This window comes from Carassius carassius, chromosome 6 (genome assembly GCF_963082965.1).
Source record: "Carassius carassius chromosome 6, fCarCar2.1, whole genome shotgun sequence".
NCBI lineage: Eukaryota > Metazoa > Chordata > Actinopteri > Cypriniformes > Cyprinidae > Carassius > Carassius carassius.
This window is the reverse complement of record NC_081760.1, coordinates 5090097-5116864: the sequence shown is the minus strand read 5'-3', so window position 1 is coordinate 5116864 and position 26768 is coordinate 5090097. Positions and strand designations below refer to the sequence as shown.

Genomic DNA, 26768 nt, shown 5'->3' with positions numbered 1-26768 from the left:
AACACGGAAATAACGTTCAGATGTGGAAATCAAATATCTGTATTGCATATTACTTGTGTGTAGACCTATAATTTAGTCACACACGATAAACATCAAATTTCGGTACTTTAGTTTTTTCGTGATTCTCAGAGAGAGAGAGAGAGAGAGAGAAGACCATCTGTAAAAATCCGAAATAAATAAATACAATAAAATAAAATTTGTAACGGTATTCTCAATACATTGTCTAAATGATTATGTAGCTAAATAAAATTACCGACAAGGGTGACACATTTAATAATTTATTGATATTATATTTGTCATATTAGGGCCATTTAATGAATAACATAAAATCCATGCCACTGTTCCTCTCTCGCTCTCGCGCGCATTTTTTTTTTTTTTTTTTGTCTTTCATAGTTTTCTTCTCAGAGACAGCTGATAACTGATGTAGTCATAAATAGCATATACACACAATCTGGAGAAATATGTTGCCCTCTATCATTTATAATTGTGGGAACTCTCCTTCAGCTCACTCTCAGACGTGAGAGGGAAAACTCTGGAACGTTCTTCTCTTGCTAGCTCTCGTCCTTCCACCCAAAATTCTCTTTCACACATGTATCTTATCTCTCCTTTTCTGGCTTGTTTTTCAGTTCCCAGAAAAGCACTACAACCGTGCATGTATGTACACACAGTATTGTGCAATAGTCTTTGCTGTTTTCATGCTGTTATAATACATTTAATAGTGCATTTTGACCACGATTAATCTGTACAGAAATAACATTAATAATAAAAAAGATAAACAACTTTCTCATTTCTGTAACTTAAGAGTGTAACATTTACAATAAAATAAGATACATACAAAAACACGATATGAGTGATATAAATACAGAGAGGTCATTGTCATGCGTTATTCTCCGTTTGGCAGCATATATTTCATTTACACACGTTTATGATACACCGCCATGGACAGCCACGTAAGTAGCAATAAATCGAGACATCGAACCCACTAAAGCACCTCAATAGGAGTACTGGACTCATCTGAAGCATCATGTCAGTAAGAAATCTGTCAGGTGATCGCAGCACTCCTACTTTATTGACGTGACCGCAGGCCTGGTTATAGTTAAGTGTAAATGCAAGCTTTGTTACTATTTTAGAATTTTACTTCATTTCTGGTTAACACTGACAAACAAACAGACATCATTTCCACTCGTACACTCTTTACCATCCTCTGACAAAATGATTGCCTTGGTAGGCCCCTATAATCAAACCTGAACATTCAACCCAAAAAGCTTTTCCTATCCTTTGAGTCTTTCGTAACACTCTCTTTTCCCAGGGCTTAGATGTTAAATGGTCGAAGCCACTGAAGGAATTTTATTGGTTTGCAGCACTGACCACGACCAATCACAGGCCTCAGAGTGAGTAAACTGTATTTATGTTTATGAGTCCTGTGTTGAATCCTTGGATTACTTTGCTATGTAGAATTGGTCCACATTGTATTGGTCTCAGCTTTGGCTTTGGTGCTGTTGGAACCCTCTGTGCTGTTTAAGTGTCTACATGCTCTAGTCTTTTCCTCTGTCACACATTTCCTGTCTTCCTTTCAAAGGTGTGCCAGCCACCACCTTCCGTCTTGTATAGAGACAAACATGTCTGTCCATCCATTCATCCATCAGTACATTCTCTTAAATATTATGAAAGCACTGTACACAGCATTGCAGACTATGTAACAGTGACACACACACAGAAAAAAGTTTAAACACTATATTGCAGCGGGTGTCAGTGCATGGAATATGTCTCATTTGTCAATAATACACATTCAAATCAGACACACTAAACATAGGCTTACTTCCACAGTCATTCAAAAAAAAAAAACACATGCATACTTGCTTCTCAGAAGCAAAAGCATCTCCCGTTTTATATAGTCACCCTATGACATGATCAGTAAAAAAGGTCAAATGTTTTGCCATCAGTGATGATGATGTCATAGCAGCAGGGACGCCCATTTCCAGTCTTTCAGGCTTATCCATCCAAATGGCAAGAGCTTTGACCAATGTAGCTTGTTGATTTCAGCACAGTCATTGGTTTGTTTCATATAAGGGCTCAGATCGTATGTTAAGGGAGTTTTAAATCATCATCATTCTTCCTCTCTAGAGTAAGAGTTTGGAGAGGTGAAATGAAACGTCAAAGCACACGCCAGGTTGTGTGTTTATTTGTCCAGGCAGGTAAAAGAGTCACGTATCCGCACCACTTCTGCAGCACACAGGTGACCATACAGCTTATTGTACCATTCATTGCAACGACCCCTAAAATAGAAAAAGAAGAAAAAGGTATGTGAGTGACGTTATTTGTATGTGCCTAATATTTGTATTAAATACAATATTTGATTAAATATTCACTATAAAATAAAACAATTATTTATCACTATATATTTATAATTATTTATATAATTATTTATTAAAATGTATATTATTTTATTTTTTATATTTATATTTTGAACACTAGGATCACTAGACAAGGGCTTAATGAACTAATTTTTGTGAAAAGAGATTCCTGTGCAGCACTTACCTGCAGTCTATTCTGGAAATGTGTGTGAGCCGGCTCTTGTTGGGTCCGCAGGGTTCGATGTAGTAGCGAGAGGTCAGAACATTAGCACGAACACCCAGAACCCCTGCACTCTCGTGATCCACTGACACACACACCAGAGCACACACTCCCTTGGGCAAGTCTGTCATCCATGACCTGAAACACAACAAAAGCACTCTTAGAATTTTTATAAACAAAATAAATTTTGGGTTTTGAATTTAAAGCACAGTTATAGAATAATAATAATAATAATACAAACTTTAGTTAAGAGTGTTTGTAATCACCTGAGCACCACGTAGTCTCTTGGTGGATGGGGCGCCATTGAGTTCCTGACATACTGATAGACTTCCGTGTTATACTCCAGTGTTTCCACAATCCTGCACTCTAACAGGTCCTCATCCCAGCGTTCCTGCTCCCGCAGAATCCGCTGCAAGACGTCCTCAGCCGATGCAGGCATGTCCACGCACACTTTCCACTGTCGCAGAGATGACCCGTCCTGAACCTATCATGAAAGACGATGGCGCTACAGTCATTAACACTTCCAACAAAATCATGTTGTTACTTTTGTTTTTCACTGGCAGGATCACCGCAGTCCTCATTGGGATTTCGTCCAACATATGCAATTCTAGCTCAGAGGATTCTGTACTTCTTCATGGCAGGGATGTCCAGTCTGCTACTGAAGGGCCCCTGTCCTGCAGGGTTTAGCTCTACCCTACCTGAATAAACTTAATTGGAAGTTTCTTACTATTCCTGAAGTCATTGATTAACTGGTTCAAATATGTTTAATTAGGATTTGAGCTAAACTCGGTTGGATAGAGGTCTTCCAAGGGCAGGATCAGACAGCCCTACTTTATGGGTGGGTTACATGAAACACTGTCCAAGGACAAGAGAACTGGGCTGAGTGAACACAAGTGTGTTTTGGTCCATGTGAAGTACTAGAACAACCAACAAACTGATGTCATGCTGGGCTCTAGGCCAAAATAGAGCTGGGAAAAGATACTTTCACACGAAAAAGTTATGTTTTTCCACTAGGCACAAGCAAGAAAATTAGCAAAGGAAGGTAGAGAGTGTGAACAGGAAATGGAAATATGAGAAAGAGTGACCAAGTGACTCGAATAGGGAGTGTATTTATATAGTTCCCTTACCTTCTTATATGCAAGCTCAGCGTTTTCAGGAGTCGAGCGGCTGTCATAACCCTTGAATTTGTCCTTGGCTTCTTTAAACAGGGCATCAGTACTGTCTTTGAGGAGACTTTGGTAGCTGCAAGAACTGCTGTCTTCCACCAACACCTCCATCCTCATGGGACTCAAGCCCTGCTCCATGTAAGAGTTCCTACAGCGTGACATCTCTTCTGGGATCTGAAACACAAAGATTTAAAATAAATCCCAAAGGGAGGCTTTTTCATTCTGAACCAGGCAGGTCAATGATGCTTTGGTATTAGTCAGGCTGGTAGAGCAGCAGAACCATAATGTTTACCAGCAAATATGTTTAGGTGACAATGATGTACTAGAAATGAGCATGTTTTTTCTTTTGAGTTTTTGAAAAGTTTCACATCTGTGTAAAAGCAATGTATTGTGGTTGTCAAGTACTTGACTGAATGCAATTTGCATGCACATGATGTCTCCGCTTTCACAAATTCACATTTTTGTAGTTTAGATGAAGACAATAAAATGTAAAAAAAAAAAAAAAATTACATTTATGCATTTAGCAGACTCTTTAATCCAAAGCGATTTACAGTGCATTCAGGCAATCAATTTTTACTTATCATGTGTTCCCGGGGAATCGAACCCCCAACGCAATGCTCTACCAATTGAGCTACAGGAACAATAACAATATCGTTTTTTTAAAACCTGTTTTCAAAAGCATTTCCAGGCCACCAAAATGCTATTGTAGTGTAAACGAACCACCAAAATATAAAATAGTTTTCAGTTTTTAGTTGAGAACGGTGCCAGATGCCCCCTAAGATCAGCATGATCTTTATGATGAAAAAGTCTTACTGGTTAATAAACCAGCACACCAACATCCTATTTTAGGATCCAGCTTAAAAAGACAACATATCTAAGCTAGTCTTTTCAGCTGGGACACATTACAGAACAAAATTAATTAAAAACTCGTGAATAGTTCATAACATGCAGATTAGCATTAGCATTAGCTTTCCCTATTGTAGCAACCAGCAAAATGAACATTGTAAGCGTAATATTACATTACCCACATGGCAAACTATGGTTTTATGGTTGTAGTATACTAGCTTTGTCAGTATCAAATACTTAAAGAGATGATTAAATAATGGTTACTTTATACTAATTATACTATATCAGAACATAACATGTTAAAACTGCTCTTGGTGCGAGTGAAATGAATGTTAAGGGAAGAGAAGTGACAAGAATGATTCATTGCTCACTGGAAGTGGCTCATCCTGTTTGCGTGTGTGTCTTGTCCAGCGTCCTGCCCTGTTGAGTGCTTTTGTGCGTGTCCTGTCCTGCTCTCTCCTTTTCCTGGCTGACTGACGATGTTTATCATGTCATAGTGCTTGTCCCTTTCCAGCGTGTGTTGAGATTAACTTATCTTCATTCTACAAAAAGCATTAGTCTGATGGATAGAGCCAGACCAGACCTTCCGCATCCGATTTAGGGGCGGAAGACCTTTAATACAAGATGCTATCTTTTGGTTTCTCATTTAGAATTATTAGCTTTCTATAAATAGCCCATTTAGAAGAAAATAACTTTTGGTAATAGTCATAGATCGAGTTATTTTCTTATGGTAATGGCTCCACATAATCAACTTAGGTTAATTATGATCTGCTCAGGGAAAGCAGTGGCATACGGTGTAACTATAAGTGCAAGTGTGTAGGTGAACGTTACAACACAATGCTGCTTTGTGTATGATACAAAATAGAATTTCTAATGTTGTTCAGCTTCTTCTGGCTTTCATTATTTTGGAATTATCCAGTTAAGAGCTTCCTTTCTGACCTCTGAATAGGTACTAAATGTGAAAGTGTGTCTATGAATGTTTACACATTGCAAAAATGGTTTTCTTTGACAGACTTGTGGTTAATATGTGATAAATTTGTGGCCAGAGGTTAGCTACATATTCACTAAAAGTTTTCTACAAATCTCTGCATGCAAAGAGTTTACTTAAAATAATAATAACAATTACGAAGAATGACAGATTATTATTGTTGGTGGTGGGGGTGGTTGTTGTGGTCTTTTTATATTATATTAATAAATAAATGTATTTTATATATTTATTAAATAAATAAAAATATATCTACAGTTTAGTTTATGAATGTGATGTACACACTAGCCCAGCCCTGTTAATTCTATTAATTTAATTTCATTTGAATAATAAAAATAATAGGAACTAATTGCATCTTCAAAAAAAAAAAAAAAAAATTGTCTTGAGGACATCTTAAGATATCTGTTCTAAACATTATTGTTATATGAACTAGAAAAACAGAAAAACCTTACTGTATCCATAGAAAACAACACTGCTATCTGTAACCATGGCTGTTAATTCTGGTTCTGTTTTTGTATCATTATCTGGCTAATTAGGAAGGATTGGTCATTGCATAACAACTACAGAGCTTTTTGGTAGTTGTTTTGGTAACAGATGTGCTGTAGCGTGAGTGTCTGCACATGTTAATAAATGAGTGTGCATTTGTCTTTGTACCTGAGCTGCGTATGACAAAGAGAAACATCTGGTGCAGAGTGATAAGACCACTAGTTTGATACTGTTTCTGACACGGTTTTGATAACGCTGATGTGCGTGCGAGATTTTGTTTGCTTTTTTCTTAAAACAGAAGGGAACAGTGTGTGTTTATGCTGGACAAAATGTGCTCAAAGGTAAAGTCAAGCTCACCAGGAAGAGTTTTCGGCACTCCTGTATCATATGCGCTAAGCCATGTGTGGCGGCCAGGTTCTCGTTCAAGTCCCTTTGGTCTGGTTTTCCCAGGGTGTTCTTTCTGTTCATGACTCTGTGATAGGAAAAACACATGGAAAGGGATAAAGTAAAAAATATTCAAAGCCTTACATAAGTCATCTCTCTCTCTCTTTTTTTAGCGTATTCTTCCCTAGTGTCCTATTTCTATGAGGTGGTTTTTTTTTTAGGTTTTGAATAGCTGCATACCAAATATGATGGCACCTCAAGCACTTAAAATGCAATTAAAAAGTGAATCTAGGTGAAGTGTTAACAGATTGTACACACACACACACACACCTGGGTGAGGAGCTCTCTCTCCGCATTGTGTTGAGGTGGAAGAGAGAGGGGGCCAAACACACGGCCAGGTTAGTGCAGGTCATCTGGTTCTCACCCACGCTGGCCGTTACATCACTCAGGAAGCACAGCAAAGTCTGCAGGGCTTCGCGGTTCTCGTCTGGTAACAGCAATACGGCGGCCCTCACCGCCTGCAGACGCTGCTCTTTGGGAACATCTGAAAGTGACAGAGGCGTTTCATTAGTTTACTCAGAACACACTGTATGTGATTGTATGCAGTGGTACAGATATACAGTGCAGTGGTGGTATAGACTCCATTGAACTCCATTTTTATTTATACTATTTGAATATTTACATTTTTATATATATATATATATATATATATATTTTTTTTTATCTAAAAATGCAAGTTAATACAATCAATACACCCACAACACTATCCTCTTTCAATATGTAATTTCAGAGGAGGAAGGAAGGGAGTTATTCCAGATCAGGGAAGGGTGTTTAAAACTTCAGAAATCAACAATATAAACCAAGTAGACTGACAGAAGAATCTAGTACACTGCACAATCTGTATTTTCAGCATATCTGCAACATGCTGTAATGTGCCACTGAAGAAAAGCGGCTTTTAAACAGCAATGGATGGATTGATGGGAACTGAAATGCCATGTATGGAATTGTTTGTGAGTGTTATTTTCGGTCTTGGGAATGAAAGACCCTGTGTAAGCACAAAACAGGCACACATAAACCCTTGCTTTTCTGTGTGGGATGTTGAGACCTGCCTTGTGGTTGGGGTCAGCTATAGACTATGAGAGAACATATTTGTGCTGGCTGTTGTCTCCGTAATTTTGGTTGTGGTAACAGACCACTTTAATCAAACTATTTTCCTGAAAGACTGGAGTTATGGTGAGTCTTAATGTGAGGTACAAGAAGACATCTTGTCTCTAAAAATCTATTCTGGCCTGTTCAAACGAGAACAGCGTACTGAAATATTACAATATCAATATAATATTATGTTCTGTCCACTACAAATGGAAGAATCATTGTAAATTTTTGACACATGGCCAACAGAGCTCTATTAGAGACATCTATACAATTATATTCTTGTTAAATGTTATTTTAAACATTGCATAACTTAATGTAACTGATCATTTATAATAAAATAAATAAACAGAAAAAGATGTTGCTTCAAACCAAATTAAATTTCATAAGCATGCCCCTTGGCATCATCTAAACTAATTTATGAATGTGTTTGCAGTTATTCAAGCTTCTGAAATTTAAGGTGAGCACACACACACACACACACACACACACACACACACACACACACACACTAGACTGTGTGTGCTGTGAAATAGCTGTGGTAAGTAGTAAGTACACACTTGCGAGTTACAATTTGGTGCTGGCACTGATATAAATTCTGATTTATAGGTACCAAAACATAATGTGACAGCTATTACCTGAACTTGTGTAGACCTCTCTAGAATCTACAGTATACTGTAGTAGTTGTAAGTTGCCCTCTAGATATGAAATGCCTTGCTCTTAATGTGATTGTTCTTGTTTCTAAAACTGAGAAATCGTTTTTTGTGAGTAAGTTTTGTGCAGGCATATGTCAGTGCAAGTGTGTGGTCTTCTACAAAACACCTGAAAGGTCAATTCTATGCATGTTCTTACACTGATATATCTGCAGAAAGGTATCAGATAATTTGCTGGTAAGCAGAGGCTCTGGAAGGTCTCGGAAATACTGCTTTAGCATGTCGGCCACGTCATAAGCTGATTGGCCCTCGTAGTTGACTCCGCCCCCACCAGCGCCGCATGACTCGTTCATTTGGCGAAGGGCTTGGATACGTGACTTCACCCCAGATTTCCTAAACAGCCCCACCTGTAGAGAACAATAGTAAGATATTTAGTATAAATTTCTTTTTTCAAACGGACAGCTGAACAGAAGTGTTACTAGTGTGACCTTGAGTCTTCCAAACACAGGAAAGGCCTCTCTGGGAAAACTCCCTATCGCTTCTTACATAACCCATTTATGAAGCCTTGAAAAGTCTAAAACTGTAACTGTTATGTAAATTGTCAATTAGTCTTCTCATCTGGCATCTGAGAGAGAGATTTGTCTAAAGTCCATAGATCACTTGCTTTCTCTTAAACACCCTTGGAATGGAATGCCAACCATGTGGCTAACCTTGGTAATATGTAACTAGTAGGTATATGGGACCAGGATATTTAGGCATTTTGTGGTTATTGTGCTACGTGCAAACGTAGACTGAGAGTGTTGAACTCAAGTATGTGGTGATAAAACAACAGATGGCTTGTGCTTAAATATGGCCGTGTTGCATGTTGCAACACAACAGGGACCATACAACTAAACAGCTGTTCAAATAGCTATCATTTAACTAGGTTATGACCTTGAACAGACATTTTAATTTCTCCTATAAAATACATATTTTACTAGCAAATAATCAGACGTTTTTCTATAGGAGATTGAATATACCACTGAATAAACCAAAGTTAGGTATGTTATGATGTGTTTGTGCAATTTTCTGTAAGCTTTGAAGAACACGTTTGGACGTGCGTACTTGCATATGTGCACGTCTGTCATCTCTCACCTGGTCGAGGCATTGGCTCCGTAGGTAACGCATAGCTTGCTGAATACTCTGAGGCAGGGTTTGTCCGCTTCTTTGAACTATCACCTGCAGTGGAACTCCAAACACGCTCCTGTCCTTATAGTCTCGAACCTTGATCCGCTTCATAAACTTGGGAACAGCCCTGTAAAGTATACACATTGTATCAATAAATCTAAAGTAACATTACAAACAGCAAACGGTTAAAAATTAGCTTCTAAATTAGTCCTGCTACTTTTACTTATTTAGTGCCTAAGTCATACAGAGCAAATAGTAAAGACAGTTATATGTATATATATATATATATATATATATATATATATATATATATATATATATATATATATATAACATTTTTTGCAGAACTTGGCTCTAACTGTTCAGAGGCACATATGGCTACATATGAATAGCTTGTGTCAACAGGAAGCTGGTTTGTAAGTGTATGAGTGTGTATATAATTGTGTATTTAAAGGGGAAACCTCTAGAAGCCAAGGGGTCACAAAAAACTGTTTCCACCTTTACAGGCAAAAGGATAAACACTGAGACGGCAGACAATGGCTCTGAGCAGGAGGAGTGAAATGGAATGAATACACGTGTGGACATATGTGCGGCGGGGTGTTTGTCTTTCCGATCGGCAATGTGTGTGTCTGTGCATGTGTGGATGCCTCTGAGGCCCCAATTACCGGGCTTGTCACCAACATGATGTATGGATGTTTTACATATTGAAATCTCTCATTTACATGTGCAGGTGTGTGTAAGTAAACACTAATAACAGGAACAGGGAATTTATCAGACTGCAAAGCCACAGCTCTGTGATAAGGGGGTCTGACATAACCAACCCCCAATGGAGAGGAATAAAAGACATAAAAGACATAGACATAAAGACATAAAAAAGGGGAAAGTGGGAAAGAAAAAGAGAGAGAGAAGGTAAACTTCATTTTGTGTATTTTTGTGTTTGTCTTGAGTCCTCACCAGCTGAAGCCATGCTTGTTGGTTGGCGTGTATCTCTCCAGTAGAGCGGTAAGTTTGAGTAGGCTGTATTTCTGAAGGAGGTTCATCTGCAAAACTGACTGACATCCAACTTGTAGCACTGTTGATGACAGACTTGGCCTGTGGGAGCTCTGGAAACTTGGCCAGCGCAGTCTCTGAGGTCTGCAACATAAACATTCATACAAAAGTTGTACCTAACCGAGCTCAGTCAATCACAAAATGTTCAAAACATAGATATAGACTAATATAAATTAGTGTTTAGAAACTGCAAGACATGAACCATAAAGAATTAATTATGGTAACATAAAATACATAGTACAAACTTGAAAGAATAAGTACCTTGAATTACACATATTGTGTATACACATATAAACACAAGCTAACAGATCAGCTGCAAATAACAGGGATTAATCAAGGCCTCTATCACCAGGTGGGGGCTGTTAGAATTCCTGTGGTACATTCCACTGGGATTCCATCTACTTCAAGTATCCCTTGTTATGTAAGGAGAGCCGTTCTGACATGCTCTCTCACGCCCTCTCTCCCTCCCTGTTCCTTAATTCAGCATGCTTTTTGGCATGATAGTTTTCCATTACATTTTGCCAAAATTCTAAATTACGATAGTAATGGTATTGGTATAACTGCCCCCCCCCCCCCCAATTTTTTTTTATTAATTAATAAATACATAAAATTAAGATATCTTTGTCTCAGACACTACTCAGTGTATTTGTGTAGAGTTTCACCTGTTGGCTCGTGTAAGTGATGCTCCCACACCAGAGTCGCATCTTTCACGTGAGCTGAGCGTCTCATCCCTTTCTGCTAGTGGGTTTCCAGTGCTGTCCTGGTCACTACCGTTCTCTGTCTCTTCTAAGCGGTTCTGCATTGGGGATGATGGACAAGGAGATGCAGAATCAAGGGCTGAATCTGAATCCCCTTCCTCTTCATCCCCTTCTTCCCCAGTTCCTGTTTCTGACCAGGCATTGACCAATTGCTGTAGTCCACTGACTCGCTCCAACACGTCTTCAAGTTTTGACTCATCCTCTCCTTCTGCTTCGTCCTCATCATCTCCCACTTCAGAGAAAGGAACATTATCATAGACACTCAATCGACTGTCTAGTGAGGTGACCGAGCCCCTCCGGGGTGTGCGTCGACTTATATTATCGCCACCACGATAGGGTCCCCCATCCGCAAGTGCTTTAGGAAAAGTGCCAGGCTTGTGGCCTTCAGGCAAGTAGAAGAAGATCACACCTTCTTCCTCTTCTTGTCTCTCTTCTTCCTCCATTCTTCTATAATCTGAACTCTGAAAGTTGTGACAGTTCTCTGCAGTTGAGCTGGGCTCCATCTTCTTACTTTGTTTCTGGTGATTCTGCTTCCCTTCTTGGTGTTCTGAAGGTTGCAGCACAACAAAATTAAATGGGTCAAAGCCTTCCAGGTACATCCCACCTCTCTTGGTGGACCCTGCTGCTGTGCTGTGACTACGTGCTCTTGAGACTGGACTGGGAGTACTTACAGTACTTCCACTGCTGGCCTCTGATTGGCTACTCCCTGCACTCCCACTGCTTGTCTGCGTTGAATAGGTGATGCTTCGGTTTTGGTTTGCATTAGGATCCAGAGTTGCGATGTCCACACAGTTGAGGCGTCGTAGTTTGTCTTCGTCAAGACCTTCTTTCAACACCGGCCCGCTGATCTCCAGCTTACCTTGACCAGCAACACCCTTCTTTTTGCGCTTGGAGGCCGCATTGCTGCTGGTGCGTAGCCGCAAGCTTTCCATGCGCTTCAAGAAACTCTTTGCTCTCGAACGTGTGCTTTTTTCAGCACTGCTGTTTATAAAGCTTGGTTTTACATCGAATGCAAAAGTGTCACGTTCCATTGGCGATGGAAGCCCATCAGACAGGGAGTCTTCATTAGCACCTGATGTTCCAGAGGAGTAAACACTAGCAACTGAGCTCGCCCTGGTTGTAGTTGCTGTGTTTGCATTGGAAATGGTTGTAGCAGGGCTGGATGGTACAGTGGTACTCAGGGATCCTCCTCGACATCCACTACCAGCACTGTGCAAAGAGTCAACCTCTGGTTGCTCACTAAGATCTGTTAAGATGCTCTCTGCACTAACTCCCTCCTTTAAAAGGGGTCCTCTGGCAAAATGATCATCATGGGATAGGAAGGGAGTGAAGGAGCCAGTGTCTCCAGCTGGAGAGGAGAATACATCAAGGTCCGGCTGGTCCAGGCGAGACCAGCGCTTGCTGTCGCGCTGGAAAGTCCAACGGCCACTTATGGCACATGGTTCATCCTCATCAGAGTCCTCACTCTGAAATAATATGAAAGGGAGTTAAAGCAACACTTTAATATCAGTGCAGCCAAGTACACTAATGACTCATGTCTCACTGTTGCATTAAAAAAACCCAAAAGACAAGAAATGTGAATCTAATCAGCAAATAAACATCAAAGTGTTGTTGTTTTTTCCATGTTGATCAGATTTATTTAAGTTCACGAATCTAGCATTGTGAGGATAATCAATTTGCTTACTCTTACAAGCCTCTTGGACTTGATAAGGTGTAATATGTATAAAATCAGGGTCCCCTAAAGGAAAAACTTTTGCTCTGGTTGGTTTAGCCATGTCACAGCCCAGTCACATGTTCACCACTCCCCCTCTCTTACTCTGGTTAATCTATCTCCTCCCTGAGGGTGGTAGGGATGGAAGGAAGGGGGTGGTGGACACAAAATTCCAGGCCAGCTCTCAGGGTTCACACCCCAGCCTGAGAGGGTAGGTCTGGTCCCATCCCCCATCAATGCAATCACCTAAAGCAAGCCTGGAGAACCATGTCTCCTATAATGGGAGTCCAGGACAAAGGGGTTGGATGGGAGTTGAAAATATTTGAGAGCTATATGTTTGTGCTGCAATGCCAGATCTCTATCAACAATTATAGCTGTTGAGTTCACAGCCTGTGAAAATAGTTTAAAATACTTATGTAATTTAGTTTTAACTGAGTTAATTTAGTAATTCTAGAATATAGAACTGGTTGACAATTTTCTACCACTGAGTTAGTTGATATTAGTTTAGCTCTAGAACAGATTTTGGTCCTGGGGCCCTGACGAATCAGTAAAAGCAAAACTAGTCTGCTGGTTAACAGGGGGTCGCGGGAACCAGAGGTGTCTCCTTCACGGTTTATAATAACGGAGGCAACGAAAGTCCGTAAAACTTGGTTTGTTATTTTATAGCCCCTGAGGGCGAGCCTTTGCTCAAAAGGAACGAGGACCTGGAATACCAGAAAATACAGTATTAATTAAAAAAAACAGTTTTTACTTTAAAACAAGCTTTATGAACAAAATGACAGGGAACAGAGGAGGACCCTACAGAGGCCACCTAACAGATCAATGCATTCCATGGATGGTTTCTGCTTGTATGTTTGAAAAGGCCAGATCACTTCCTCAAGTCATTTCCTGACCCCTACCTTTGACTCCATCAACCCAAGATGACACTAAAGGGTCATCAGCTTTCTTGGCTGACAAGCTGACAAGGCTGCCATTGTACAGACTTACCAGTTTTAAAAGCAGAAAAAGTATCTGCTGTCAGACATGACAACTATCTTCCTAAGCTCTTTGAGGTGATTACATAGCTGGATTGTTTGTTGCTGCATTCTCTACCTGCATGTAGATTGAGTCATGGCTTTGGTCTTAGACTATACACTCTCACTCTTAAACCGCACTGAGTGACCAACGACCGACCAGCAGAGTGTGCATTCTCTTCCTTTTATGGTATGAAGGGGGTTTATAGGATGTGTATGGTGAGAAAAACATGACAAACAGGAGTAAAGAAAATCAGAAGAAGGATGGGAGATAACAAAGCCCTTTGATTGGGCATTAAAGCCATTCTGCACTGCCCCTGGGTGCCTCGAAAATGCGAAAAAGAAAACAAGAACTTCTTTCTAATTAACTGATACAGAAAGGAACTTCTTTCTAATTAACTGATACAGAAAGAAAACATGAGTTACACACTTAGGATCTTATGACTGGACAAAAGAACGCAAGTGAAATGATTCAGCAAAATAACGTGAAAGGGACAAGACACTTACTCTTTTTCTTTGAGGGGTGATCTCTAATCTCATAAGAGCACACTTGTTTAGGGTGTTCAGTCTCCTGCAATACACACATACAGATAAATGAGTGAAACAGTGACAGACGTTTTTACAACAGATACTTTGAAAAGAACCACAGGGTTGCAAACAAAGGCTAAATCCAGTCATTAGCCTACAAACAGACTTTGCCAGAGTCAAAACCCTGGACAGAGACAGAAATAGAGGAGGGAGCAGAGAAATACAGACTGACATAGATGGAGACAGAAAAAAATGATGGAGGTGGAAGCCAAGCTGGATAATGACCTGCTTAGGGATAAACTTCAGGTTAAGGAGGAAGACAGACGGACAGAGAATAAAAAAGGAAGAAAAGAAAAAAAGGAGGTAGAAACCTTGAGTGGCAACAACAATACAACAAAAGAGATGGAAAGCTTATCCCAGAAGCCACCTGGTTGGTGTCATGTGACCCTGAGTTGGGAATGTGTGTTTGTCTGCATCAGGGGGGCTGGCACCAGAAAATGGCCTCCAGATGTCTGTGAGATCCAGCTGATGGACTCTTCTCTGAGTGAAGATACTTCACTTTCTCTTTTTTTATTATATTGATATAATTAGTCAGTTCAGTCAGTCAACTGAACTCTGAACATTATCAAAATCAGCTCATTATAAGCCTGACAATGCAAGAAAACCATGTGTAAGTGTGATTTTTGTCTCGAAATTGGCAGTATTTTCTTTGGTGATAACATCAAATCATAAACAGACATACATTTTTAGGAGAAAAAAAGTTTTAGGAGTTTTGGAGCCATACAAAATATATGAATGTCTCTGTAAATGATCTAAGTCTGACAAAATCTTCCTTGAGGTTAATATGTGTGTCTCACCTGCACAAGGCTTCTATGGCATCTTGATCCAAGAAGTCATGATCTCTGGTAACAGAGGAAATCTCAATCGGGAACTGGCCGTCTGAGAAAAAGAGGAGAGAATTGAATTGAAAATAAATTTAATATAAACGGAGACCCAATAAACAGGTAGAAGTGTATTTATGTATGGAAGGGGGGCTGTTGGCAGCAATTGGAATGTGTGACTGCCCTCTATCATGCACACACACACACACACAAACCTCCCCTCCTCCAGTGTTGAAAAGGTAAAGGAAGTACGTCTTAGCCAGCCAAACAAACACAGCTGCAATACTGCAGCGCTCAACAGTGGGAGGTGTGTGTGTAGGTAGGAGGTGCTGGAATCACAATAGGCGCTAAGCAACCCTCAGAGCACCCAGACTGTTTTTATTAACTGAGTCTTTAATAACTCAAATGCTCATTCAATTTTGCGGGGGAAACTCACAAGTCTATTAAATTTTCAAGGCCAAACTGCTTTCCAATTGGTGTGTACGTGAGTCTGAGCAAGAGATAGCATGACAGTTTTATTATCTTCCTAAAGACCTTTACCTTACTATACTGGCTCTCTCTTATCTACAGTGGGGCAATCATGACAGCCTAGTCTCACAATTCAGATTTCTAAAACTGATAACAGACCTCTCACGTGGCACAGTGGCAGAAGTCAGTAGTTCAAAAGTGTGTGATTTTGGACACCTGAGGTGTGGTGTTATCAGATATGTGATTCTGTGTGAGATGTTTATAACAGTTATTTTTGCTTATATTAAAAGGTAATGCCACCTCTGCCTAATCATCAACACACCTTAGGTACTGCTTAATAATATGACTGATGGTGTATAGCTTCAAATTATGAAGTGCAAAAACAATTTTCAGTCCTGAATAAAAAAATAAAAATAAAATCTCACTAGAAGAAGGATATTATCATAATGATCATCATTAGTGTTATTTGAACTTCACTGGACCTGTCTAAGTTCTTGCCACAGAGTGAGGACAGAAAATGTTAGGGAAAACTTAAGCCATGCCTCTAACCAGAACAACAGTTTTAATTAATCTGACAAATAAAAAGCATGCTATAGATGCATTTGGTAAGCCATAAATGGCCACTGTAACTTAATGCGTTTTGGTCATGAACTGGTGATGTTGGGAAGACAGGTGTCCTACCTTCATAAAGCTGAGCATACTGTGGAAAACCTGCAGCCCTCAGCCATGTACACGCCTCCTTCGCTTCGATTTCTGTAAGAAGGGAAGTGAGAGATTGACATTTAAAATTTATGACAAAATAAAACAGTAAAAAAAAAACTTATACAAAGCATTCTTAACTGAATCTTTGAGTGGAAATACTCATAAGCCTTCTTATATACTTCCCTTCTAAGTGCTGGTTATCTTCACTTTTCAACATGGCGCTATAGTGTAATGTTTGAGACAGCAGTGCTAAGTGGCCATCCAAAGTGGTTAGAACTGTTGTTGGGGATGTGGAGAGGTGCCACATCCCTGTCCATTAACTTTGAACGGCCCTTTAGACTCCACATGCCAAATGACAAACACCATTGATGAAGGCATCTTGACTCCTTCTAGATGCCCTCGTGTTGTTTCCCACAACAAGGTGTCAGAATTATGAGTTTAACTGCAATTCTGTCACTAAAGATGATTCTCTGACTAGCAACACTCGCTCTGTATAAATACTCACTTGAAATGCTTATACGAAACCAAGGTGAGGTATGCAATTGCAAAACTAGAGTATTTTAAAAGCTCTTCAACAGTCCAAGAAAGTTAAAATGGCAAGTTTTTGTTTATTGTACTATGTGATGGTGAATGGATAGATAAGGATCTCAAAGATTGCTGAACTGAAATCAAGCAGGCATGACGCAGGAACTGGCGAGTTACTGAGATCGCAAACATTCCTGATATCCATTGTGCCCTTGAGCGAGGCACTTAACCTCAGGTTGCTCCAGGGGGAATATGCCGTTGGTTAATGCACTTTTGGATAAAGTCTTTTGAATTTGTTCAAGTGCTACAGAGAACCTATTAGCGCCCTCTAAAGATATAACACAGTTGTTGCGGCTCTCCATTGGCACTGCTATGGTCTATCACAAGCACAATTACAGCTCACAATAGGTTGTAATCAGCAGAGAGGGACCTCTCGCTTTTCTCAATGGCTAATTGTGCACATTGGTCATGTTCCAATTATTGTAATTGCAATGATTGCGATGATGCCCTGCATAACTGAAAAGACCACCTGTGATACGTTCCCCATCATTTCAACCGAAAGATAAAGAGGCTGGGGATTAGGAGGAGCCAGTTAAAAGACGTGTGAGAAAGATGTGCATAAAAAGACACAGAACTTTGCTCAGAGGAAAGGACGCAGACTCTGTCTCTACTAGCGGAGATACGTGACTCCCCACTCGAACGAGCGTGAGAGTGACGGCACACATGACAACAACAAAGGCACACGATAAGGGAGGTTGTCTGCTGGTGGAGAGGGAAGAAGAAAGCAGGAGAGGAACGTGCTTCAACAGCAAGGATGGCAACACGAAAAAAAAGGAGCAATCTGACTCAACTGCACACACGCAACTGTATCTCTAATCCAGTGACTGACATCATTTTGCCCGGAAGCACTTTTTAGGAGTTTGTGAACTTTGAAGAATGTCCCATACTTAAATTAATGACACACTTTTCTGGAATGGTCTGTAATGAGCGCTGTGGCTTCCTGTGTGTATAGACTGTATGTGTGTGTTTGCACTGGCTAGGCACCACTGAAGACTATCCAGCTGTAAGAATGTTAAAGGACTGTATGCATTTAAATGTAAATGATGTAGAGACACACAAACACACACAGGCTCCATGGCACTGTCTCACCGACTGGCTTTTCCTTTCATTGGCATGGTGCCCCCCTCCCCCAGCACCCCCACATCCACCCCCCCCCCCCCCCCCCCCCCCCACATGATTACAATGGGTCACTGTCACACAGGTGGCTGTCTGATACCAAAGGTAAGTAAGGCTTTCTAACCAGAGACGGCATCACAAAAATTGAGACGTGTGGGATTACTGGGGTCTTTTCTAAGGAGACAGCATTTCCCCACCCTGTTCCTGGAGGCACCCTCAATACTAGCACATTTTCAAACTCTTCCTAATCAAACACACTTGAACAACACATAAGCTCATTAATAGAGACGCCGAGACCTGAGAAGGATGAGTTAGAAAATAGAAACATCCCAAATGTTTACTGTTTGGGTGTCTTAAAGAACAGGGTTGGGAAACACTGGTCAAAAAAATGGTAGGCATCAGCAGAAATATTAATTTAATCTCTTGAAGAAACAGTTTAGATATTGACTTATTAATTTGAGACTTTACTTTCCTTCGAGTAAATTAGTAAGACTTAAGAGTAAACTCGCTAAGCACGCTAAAGCATACATCCACAACAGCTGTACACCCAAAAGACACTCAGACATGCTGTCTTTTTAAAGATAGATAAGTATACACACACTTGAGCAGTTGTTTCACACTATCATACTGCTGGATGTCATGCAGATGAGCTAAGGCTGATGATTTTCAGCACTCGAAGCAATGCACACATCTGTGCTTTATGTTCGAATATGGGCCGCAAGCATAGAGTTTGTGTTTGGAGCGCACGTCGCATCCTGTGTTCTCCCTGCAAGTCTGTGTGGATCCCCACGCCAGGCGCGACCACACTTCCCTTGTCCTTCCGAGGCCAACAGGAAGCCAACAAGAACGGCTCCTTCCACGGTTGCCATGGACACTTTGGAGGACCCACCTCCTTTTGTTTAAGGACAGATAATGGAGGACTTTAGCGCCAACACAAACACAGAGAACGCCTTACATCCTGTTCTACACACATGGAACGTTGAACATTCGACCTCAGAGACGCCCCAGTAAAATAAACAGCATTTAATTTTTTCTTGATTGTAAGATACATGCATTTATATTTAAAGGAAACTATAATTTTTAGTTACAAACACATCAGATTGGGTAACTGAACTAACATTGTGTTGAAAGCCAGTCTGACGTCAGTATTACTTCACAGAGTTGGACGTTCTCGCACTTTTTTTTCTCTTAGTATGACACACAGCATGTTTCCAAGCCAAAATAAATAAATAAAATAAAAATACCAGAAGGCCTACAAACGCCATTATTTCATAGATATTAATTATTACGCAAGTCACGGGTCACCTAAATTAATGTAGCAACAGTTTACGAACTAATATACATAGTCATTATGGACAAAAAAAACATCATTACAAATTAAAGTTAAAGTAAGCAAGTTGTTGAACGATATTCAAGTTGTTGAACGAGTTGTTGATGGTCAAATCTAGATCTCATGTTGGAGGATGGTCGATATAATGCTGATGTTTAATAATATAAAAAGACAGCAGATGAGAGATATAAATATATATACTGTATATATATACTGCATATATATATGCCCTCTAGAAGCTTGCGTTCTGCAAGTGTATATCGCTTGATTGTGCCATCCCAAAGAAGCACAAAGTTACTTTTACGGACTTTTAAATTAAATGTTCCCTCCTGGTGGAATGACCTCCCCAACTCAATCCGGACAGCTGAGTCCTTAGCCATCTTCAAGAATCGGCTTAAAACACATCTCTTCCATCTTTATTTGACCCTCTAACTTTAAAACTCACTATTCTAATTCTATTCTTTTGTATTCTATTTTCTTTTCATTAATTATGCAATTGTATGTGTGTGTATGTGTAAAGACCTCTAACACTAGCTTGCTCTATTCTTTTTTTATTCTGTTTTCTTTATATGATATTATTTAAAATCCCATGCTATGTGTACTGTGTTAACCTAACTGAGACTTGTTATAGCAGTTATATATCATTGCTCTTTTTGTTGTTTTTGATTGCTTCCACTGTCCTCATCTGTAAGTCACTTTGGATAAAAACGTCTGCTAAATGAATAAATGTAAATGTAAATAAATATATATATATATATATATATATATATATATATATATGTTGAAATTACATGACATCTTATTTTACACAATGTTTGTAATTAAATGTAAATAAATAATATATAAACACACACGCACATTTGCTTGATATTTTGGTGCAAGCCATCTAATGGATGCATGACCTGCACCCTCTGCAATGCCGCGTGACTTGAGTTGAACACACAGGATATCTGGGCGCCATCTGTCACAGAAACATTGTACCTTTGTGTGTTTTCTCCGTTTATATAAGTGTACAGTATTCAATCCACCTTCTGCTTCCATTTGAATCAAAGGAATGAAATTTTGATTCATGTTGATGAGAGACAGGGGGGAATAAAAAAAAGCGACAGACAAGACAAAGAGGCAGACTACAGCCTCCAGACCCAGAGAAAGATGAACAGACGTAATCTCTTGGGAGAATGTCCCTATGAACCCTGCCAAAGTTTAATTCCTGCTAGCTCAACCTTCTTTGGCTCTTCTAAAATTACCCTTCCTCTTCCCTTTCTTCTTCCTCCTCTCTTCTCTCTCCTCCTCTTCCTCTTTTTCCTGTCACAGGAAGTTCTCACAATCGCTGGCCGATGGTTCCTCAGCATGGGAGGGAGGAGGTGGAACCTGTGTGTATGAATGTGTGTGTGTGTAAGCGAGTTTAGTCAGATCTTTCTGCTATGGAAGCAGAACCCAACACTCTTATAAATAAAAGGTACCAAAACTGGGTTTTTGTAATAATGCCATAGAAGAACCATCATGACTTCCCTAAAAAATCTTTCAATGATCAGTTAATAATCTGAAGAACTGCACCCCTCCCACCCCCACACACACAATTTTGTGCAATTGAAAGGGTCTATTGATATTAAACATTCTTCAAGAGCTCAATACAGTACTTTTATGTTTAGGTGCGCACCCAAATTAATTTTGTAGCTTGGTGTAAAGTATATGTGGGTTAATTTGAAGGCTTTTTGAAACTGAAAATGGTGCTATTCAAAGAGACCCTTTCTCAAATGAATAGCAAACAAACATCAATATCTAGCCTTTGAGTGGAATTTTTTCAGCAGTTCATGTGACCTGATGTACTATTTGCTAGACTGCCTGCAAGACACTGAGCTCTTTATCTTTCATCTTTCCACACATACACTTTAAATCTGCATATCAAGAGCAGTCATACATCATTTGTTGAGGATCACGCATATCATATTTTGGCATGGCCTTCTACAGACATATGGGGGTAGAGAGGGAGAGTCAGGTAGCTCTGAAAATGACAAAAAATCCCATCCATCTGGCCACAAACACATGGATCATGGGGTTAACCCATCACCACCGTCACTCAACACCACTATCCCAGCCACCTACACACTCTTTGGCCAGATGGGTCCATTTATGTCTGTCTCAGACTATCTGACAGATTTAAACATTAGCTATCACTGACCTGGAGCCAGTTTGACCAGGTCTGGTGACTGGCCACATTATGCAATGCAAGACTGATCTCAGGACAGATTCAATGATATGCCACCCTATCCATTTCATCTATGATCAAAAGATTACTTAAAGAGGTGAAGAAAGAGAGACCCTCCTCTATCACAGAGAGCTTCTTATGCACCATCTGATCCTAAAGCAACAGCAACTAGTTAGAGTGTTTAGCGACTAAAGCAACTTTTTTCAGGAGGCAATAAAGGATATTTGTGGCTGACAACATGTCCACACTTCCAGAAATGTTTAAATGAATGTTTCAGCTGATTTGGAGCCATGTGGTGCGTTTAAGAATATGTTTGAGTCTGAAGGCTCTTTACATGTATGCGAGTCCATCTTGCTCACCAAAAAACATGATTGTAGATTAGGAGTTGCATATCAACTTCAAAGTGACATGTTTTAAGCATGGCATTCTTTTCTTTGACTCCTAACTGACGTGCTTACTGCCTTATCGCCTGAAGTTAACATGACCCCAAGTTTATATTGACCTCTGCTAAACTAGTAAAGAAAAATGCCAGACACAGAATCTCTTACAACAACAACATAGCATATACTTTAAAACATTGCATTCTTTTTAGGAATGCAAAAGGGAGGTTGCAGTTTTGAGCTTGGCAAACGGTCTGAGATCAATTCTGCAACGGAATGTCGCTATTTTATAGTTATGGGTTATTGTAACTGTAAACTAGCTAAGCATAAACATATTTTAAATAAAACAGTTTTATATGTTTTAGACATATTAAGTCAAGAGAGATAAGATTTGTGATGCGTAAATCTATAAATAAGGAGATAATGTCAGTACTTATGCTTTTATTGGTGGTCCGATACTGATCCTTAAAAACTCTCGAGCAGTAAACTGTTGCTATGGTGACCTCCTCAGGCAATCACTTCTGCTGGTTAGTGTCCATTTAGCGCAATCTATCTAACTTTTAATCTAATTTTTGCTATTTACAATCTACTTTGGCTACTGAAGCGCTGTTTGAATACACTGTAAAAAAAAAAAAACATTTAAAAAAAATCATAAACAATAAAACAAACACGCTGGATATCGTCAAAAACCCCACTCGAGAAAAGGTGCACGAATGCGCCTTCAGAGAACAGGACGCTCTCCACGCGCTCTTTAAAGATTATAGCAAAACCTCCCAAACTCTCTGCATTTAGACTGAATGAAAACGCAGACCAACACTGAATAAATCTTATCCCAGAACTATGTGAAATCAATGTAAAACCAATGGAGACGTGTTGAGATTAGGGTAGCGCGTTATCGGACAGCCTGGAGTGCCGGCAGCGGGTGAAATCTCACGCCCCACCCAAATAATTGCACTCTTAAACTTTAGGAAGAGATGAAAATCTAAAGCGGAATAACTAAGAGAGAAGAAAATTATAGCACTACAATCATTCCGTTTAACACACCATATCCGCTTCTTAATCTGTTAAAAGTAGCCTATAGCCTATACTTCTACTCTGATGTATATAACCTGATGTAGCCTACTCTGATTTTGATGTAGCCTCAAATGAATATACCAACAAAAATTGTTAAACCATTTATAATGACCAGTTATTTATAATGTCCATTATCAATCGTTGTTGGATGATGCTACAATATTAACCCTTCCTATAATGACTCTTGAATTACAATCAGCAGGGTTCGAACCTGAAACCTATCGGATACCCGTTCAACTTATTTCTTACAAATGCTAAAGAACGCAAAACAGACATAACAACAAGTTAATTATAATTTCATAAGCAATAGCAATATATAATGCAGCAGTTACGGGCAAATGCAAAATACAGATTGATAACTTCTGTCAAGCATTGTCTAAAGATTATTTGACTAAAGTTTGTTAGAAAATTATTTCTGGTATCAAACACATCATAAACAACTTAATTCAATGTAGCCCTTCAATATGATATTATGACTTATAATGCCACCACTCAGATTAATTTCAAGTCAAGCCAATCAGTCAAAATATTATTGCTATCGTTTAAGCACATCTTAATATGTCATATGTCATTCATAAATGGACTTCGCATCATCTAATGTAATAATATATATTGACTATAGTTTAAAACACCAATAACGTTATACTTTGGAATGGACGTTGCGTCTAAACGGCTTGAGAAAAAAAACTCCGTAGACAAAGGTTTTCTCAAAGAATTAAAGTGAATTAAGGAATAAAGCTATTATAAAACATAAGTACTTACTAGTAAGGATCATGTTTTGTTTTCTATAAATCGCGTAAGCCCCGCTGCGATATGCTTCAGGAGTCCTCTTCGTTTTATTCCAACATTACAGCGAAGCTCTTGTAGTATTCCAATAAGAGGTGAATTCGCAAATAATATGAATAAAAAACAATTTCCGCCGAGCTAAATAACGTTTAAAGAAGGTCCAAACACCAAACATAAAAACAAATCCATGACTGATTTCCTTTCCTTGACTCCTCAGGGGTGAAAAAAATCCTCACTCCACCGGAGAGAGCTGTGTTTGAGACGCCCGTGAACGGTCTGGCCCGGCCCGCGTGCGAGTGTGAATGAACAGACTGATTCACTGTTTAGGAATGGGAGTCTGGAGAAGACTCCACCTCCACGCCCAGGACAGCTTCAGGTGGGCTTTCGCTGCTTTAGACGGGGAGGTGGAGCTACTGGGCCTATTCCGTTCCCAAAGCCTACTTTTTACCACAGAATTATGCACACAGGCCTACAACCAATGACAGGAAAAATAAATAAATAAATATGTAGAAAATGTCCAAATGTAGGCTTATAGCATAAGTTAATTAAACATTCAACAACACCTCATAAATATTAGCCTACAAGACAAAATGCACATTAAAACCAATAACATACAAAGTAAAATAGGCTAATTGACTATTTTGAGCCAGTTCTTTTAAAAGAATCAAAAATAAATAGTGCGACCAGTTTAGGCAAATCCGATTTGAATAACTTGAAAGAAGAAGAAGACGAAGAAGAGGTAGAAGAAGAAGAAGAAGAAGAAGAGGAAAAACTTTTGAAAAGTCGCAGTCGTAGCCTACTGAATGAAACCCTTGTTGAAACGATCCAAGCAGCAGATACAACTAGCCTAATAAACGGAATAATTGCAAATCGTTAAAACGCGTTTCACTTTCATATCCAATCAAGGCTATTCATTTAATTTATAGTAGAAAACATGTATTGCGCTCTCAATTCTTGTACTGGCAGTAAAGTGGAAAGTGAGGTCCTCGGTTCGATCAGTGTCACTTCTTGTCGTCTTCACTGCATGGCCTACTTTACATCTACAGAAAGTGAAATTAAATTTAGGACTAACAGTTAGACTACGTTCAGATGTCCTCGATGACTAAGCCACACCCTCCGCTACATTAAATTAATAGGAACTCAAATGATAAAAAAAGGATTAATACCAAGTTAAATAAAAAAAAAAAGATATCCTCTTTATTAACATTCTGCGCATCACCGATTTAAATAATTCGCGTTTAATTAACATTTGCAATAATAATAATAATAATAATAATAATAATAATAATCTACAGCCTGTTATACCGATCTAAAACTGCTATTTTATTTTATTTTTTCAAATGGAATCAAAATCATCAAAAAGCGAGAGTGATCTGAAATAGACTACTGCTCATTTGGCTGAATTATATTGTTTGGTACTTAACTATAACTAATTAAAATGGCGCTGTTAGCATATCATTAGAAGGCTTCATTAAGGAGTGGGGCCGTTTGAAAGCCGCTATTGTGGGACATGATGTTGTGAAAGGGGAAGACAATGAGTCCGTTCTGCTATGGTAATTCCAAAAAGCCCCATCAACAGGCGTCCCTGATCCTCGTCTCTTCCCACACGCACGCACGCACGCACGGACACAGGCACACACATTGATAGATGCAATGGAGAAACAGCAGCTTTTACACAGAGCTAGAGCTTCTATTGTGTGAGGAGCTCTTATTGAGATCAAACAAGCTTATGGTCCTCTCTGAAGCTTCCTGCTTTAGAAGTCAAACGAAAGTCATGTTCACTTTCTTTTGCTGCTCAATTATGTTTAGAATATAGTTGGTCTAATGGTTAAATAATACTATGTCCAACGTAATGTATACAATTAAAAGATTGAGAAACCTTAAAAAATGACAAATGTACAGTAATGCACTACATAGTTATTACATCATCATGTTGCATTAAAGGCAGGGTAGGTAATACATGTATAAACAACTTTCTTCCAAATTTGTTTAAACTTTCTATATATATCAATGCATAATTAAAATGTAAGTACTCTGATAAAAAGAGTATAAAAATCGAGTGACTCTAGACCGTTTAATCTGTATTAAACACAGCTCATTATTTCCATTTCGGGACGAAACATAGGATTGGCTTAGGCGACTGTCACTCTCTCGCAACCATGGCAACCACCCTTTTGCCACACATGACCTGCCCACTTGCGCGTGCACGTTTGATTTGAGGAAACAGCAAGTTTGATTCAACAGGCACGGATCCTAGGAATACCAAAACAATGGCAGAGAAACAGCAAGCAAAATTCACAGTACCAGCCTATGCAGTTAGTGAAGGCAAACCAGGCAAAAAAAGGAAGACAGTAACAGTACAAGAAAAGGCAATGAACAAAAAGTCTTTGGATAAACAAAGAAATAAAACGCGAGTTAAAATCGGCGTGGCTTTCCAGCGATGGCGAGAACTGAGGGAACTCAAGGGGCTGAAAAGTGACTCCTTGATGGCTTTATTTCTGCTGGACAGGTAAATCTTTCTTTTTGTATTTTGATCATACATATTTTTTTCATGAAGCATGTGTCATTAGCACACGTAGCTGCGTAATATAGCTAACATAACATTACTTAGCGAGCCATAGTAGAGGCTTTGGAAGGAGCCCAGAAGGGAGGGGGTGGAGTGAATGGAAATAATGAGCTGTCTTTAAAACAGTCGTGAGAGGTCTACAGTCACTCGATTTTTATACTTTCTTTTTCAGAGTACTTACATTTTAATTATGTATTGATA

The 26768-nt window shown here is 39.3% G+C and overlaps 1 protein-coding gene across 4 annotated transcripts in view; it reads right to left on the bottom strand.

The window, feature by feature from the left end:
• Window positions 1-1403: 1403 nt before the first annotated feature.
• LOC132142263 (rho GTPase-activating protein 7-like) overlaps window positions 1404-26768 on the bottom strand; it is a 98058-nt gene continuing 72693 nt past the window's right edge. For 3 of the 4 annotated variants that reach the window (XM_059552006.1, XM_059552008.1, XM_059552009.1), the window contains 13 exons: window positions 16501-16572; window positions 15328-15409; window positions 14450-14513; window positions 11123-12684; window positions 10365-10544; window positions 9378-9537; window positions 8443-8650; window positions 6772-6985; window positions 6415-6529; window positions 3702-3914; window positions 2841-3058; window positions 2539-2712; window positions 1404-2276 (listed from right to left, as the gene is read on the bottom strand). In XM_059552006.1, the coding sequence (XP_059407989.1) occupies window positions 2180-2276; window positions 2539-2712; window positions 2841-3058; window positions 3702-3914; window positions 6415-6529; window positions 6772-6985; window positions 8443-8650; window positions 9378-9537; window positions 10365-10544; window positions 11123-12684; window positions 14450-14513; window positions 15328-15409; window positions 16501-16572 (3359 nt within the window). In that variant the 3' untranslated portion in view covers window positions 1404-2179. Of the gene's footprint in view, window positions 2277-2538; window positions 2713-2840; window positions 3059-3701; window positions 3915-6414; window positions 6530-6771; window positions 6986-8442; window positions 8651-9377; window positions 9538-10364; window positions 10545-11122; window positions 12685-14449; window positions 14514-15327; window positions 15410-16500; window positions 16573-23977; window positions 24273-26768 lie in introns of those variants that run through there. The other variant, XM_059552010.1, reaches the window with a different exon arrangement.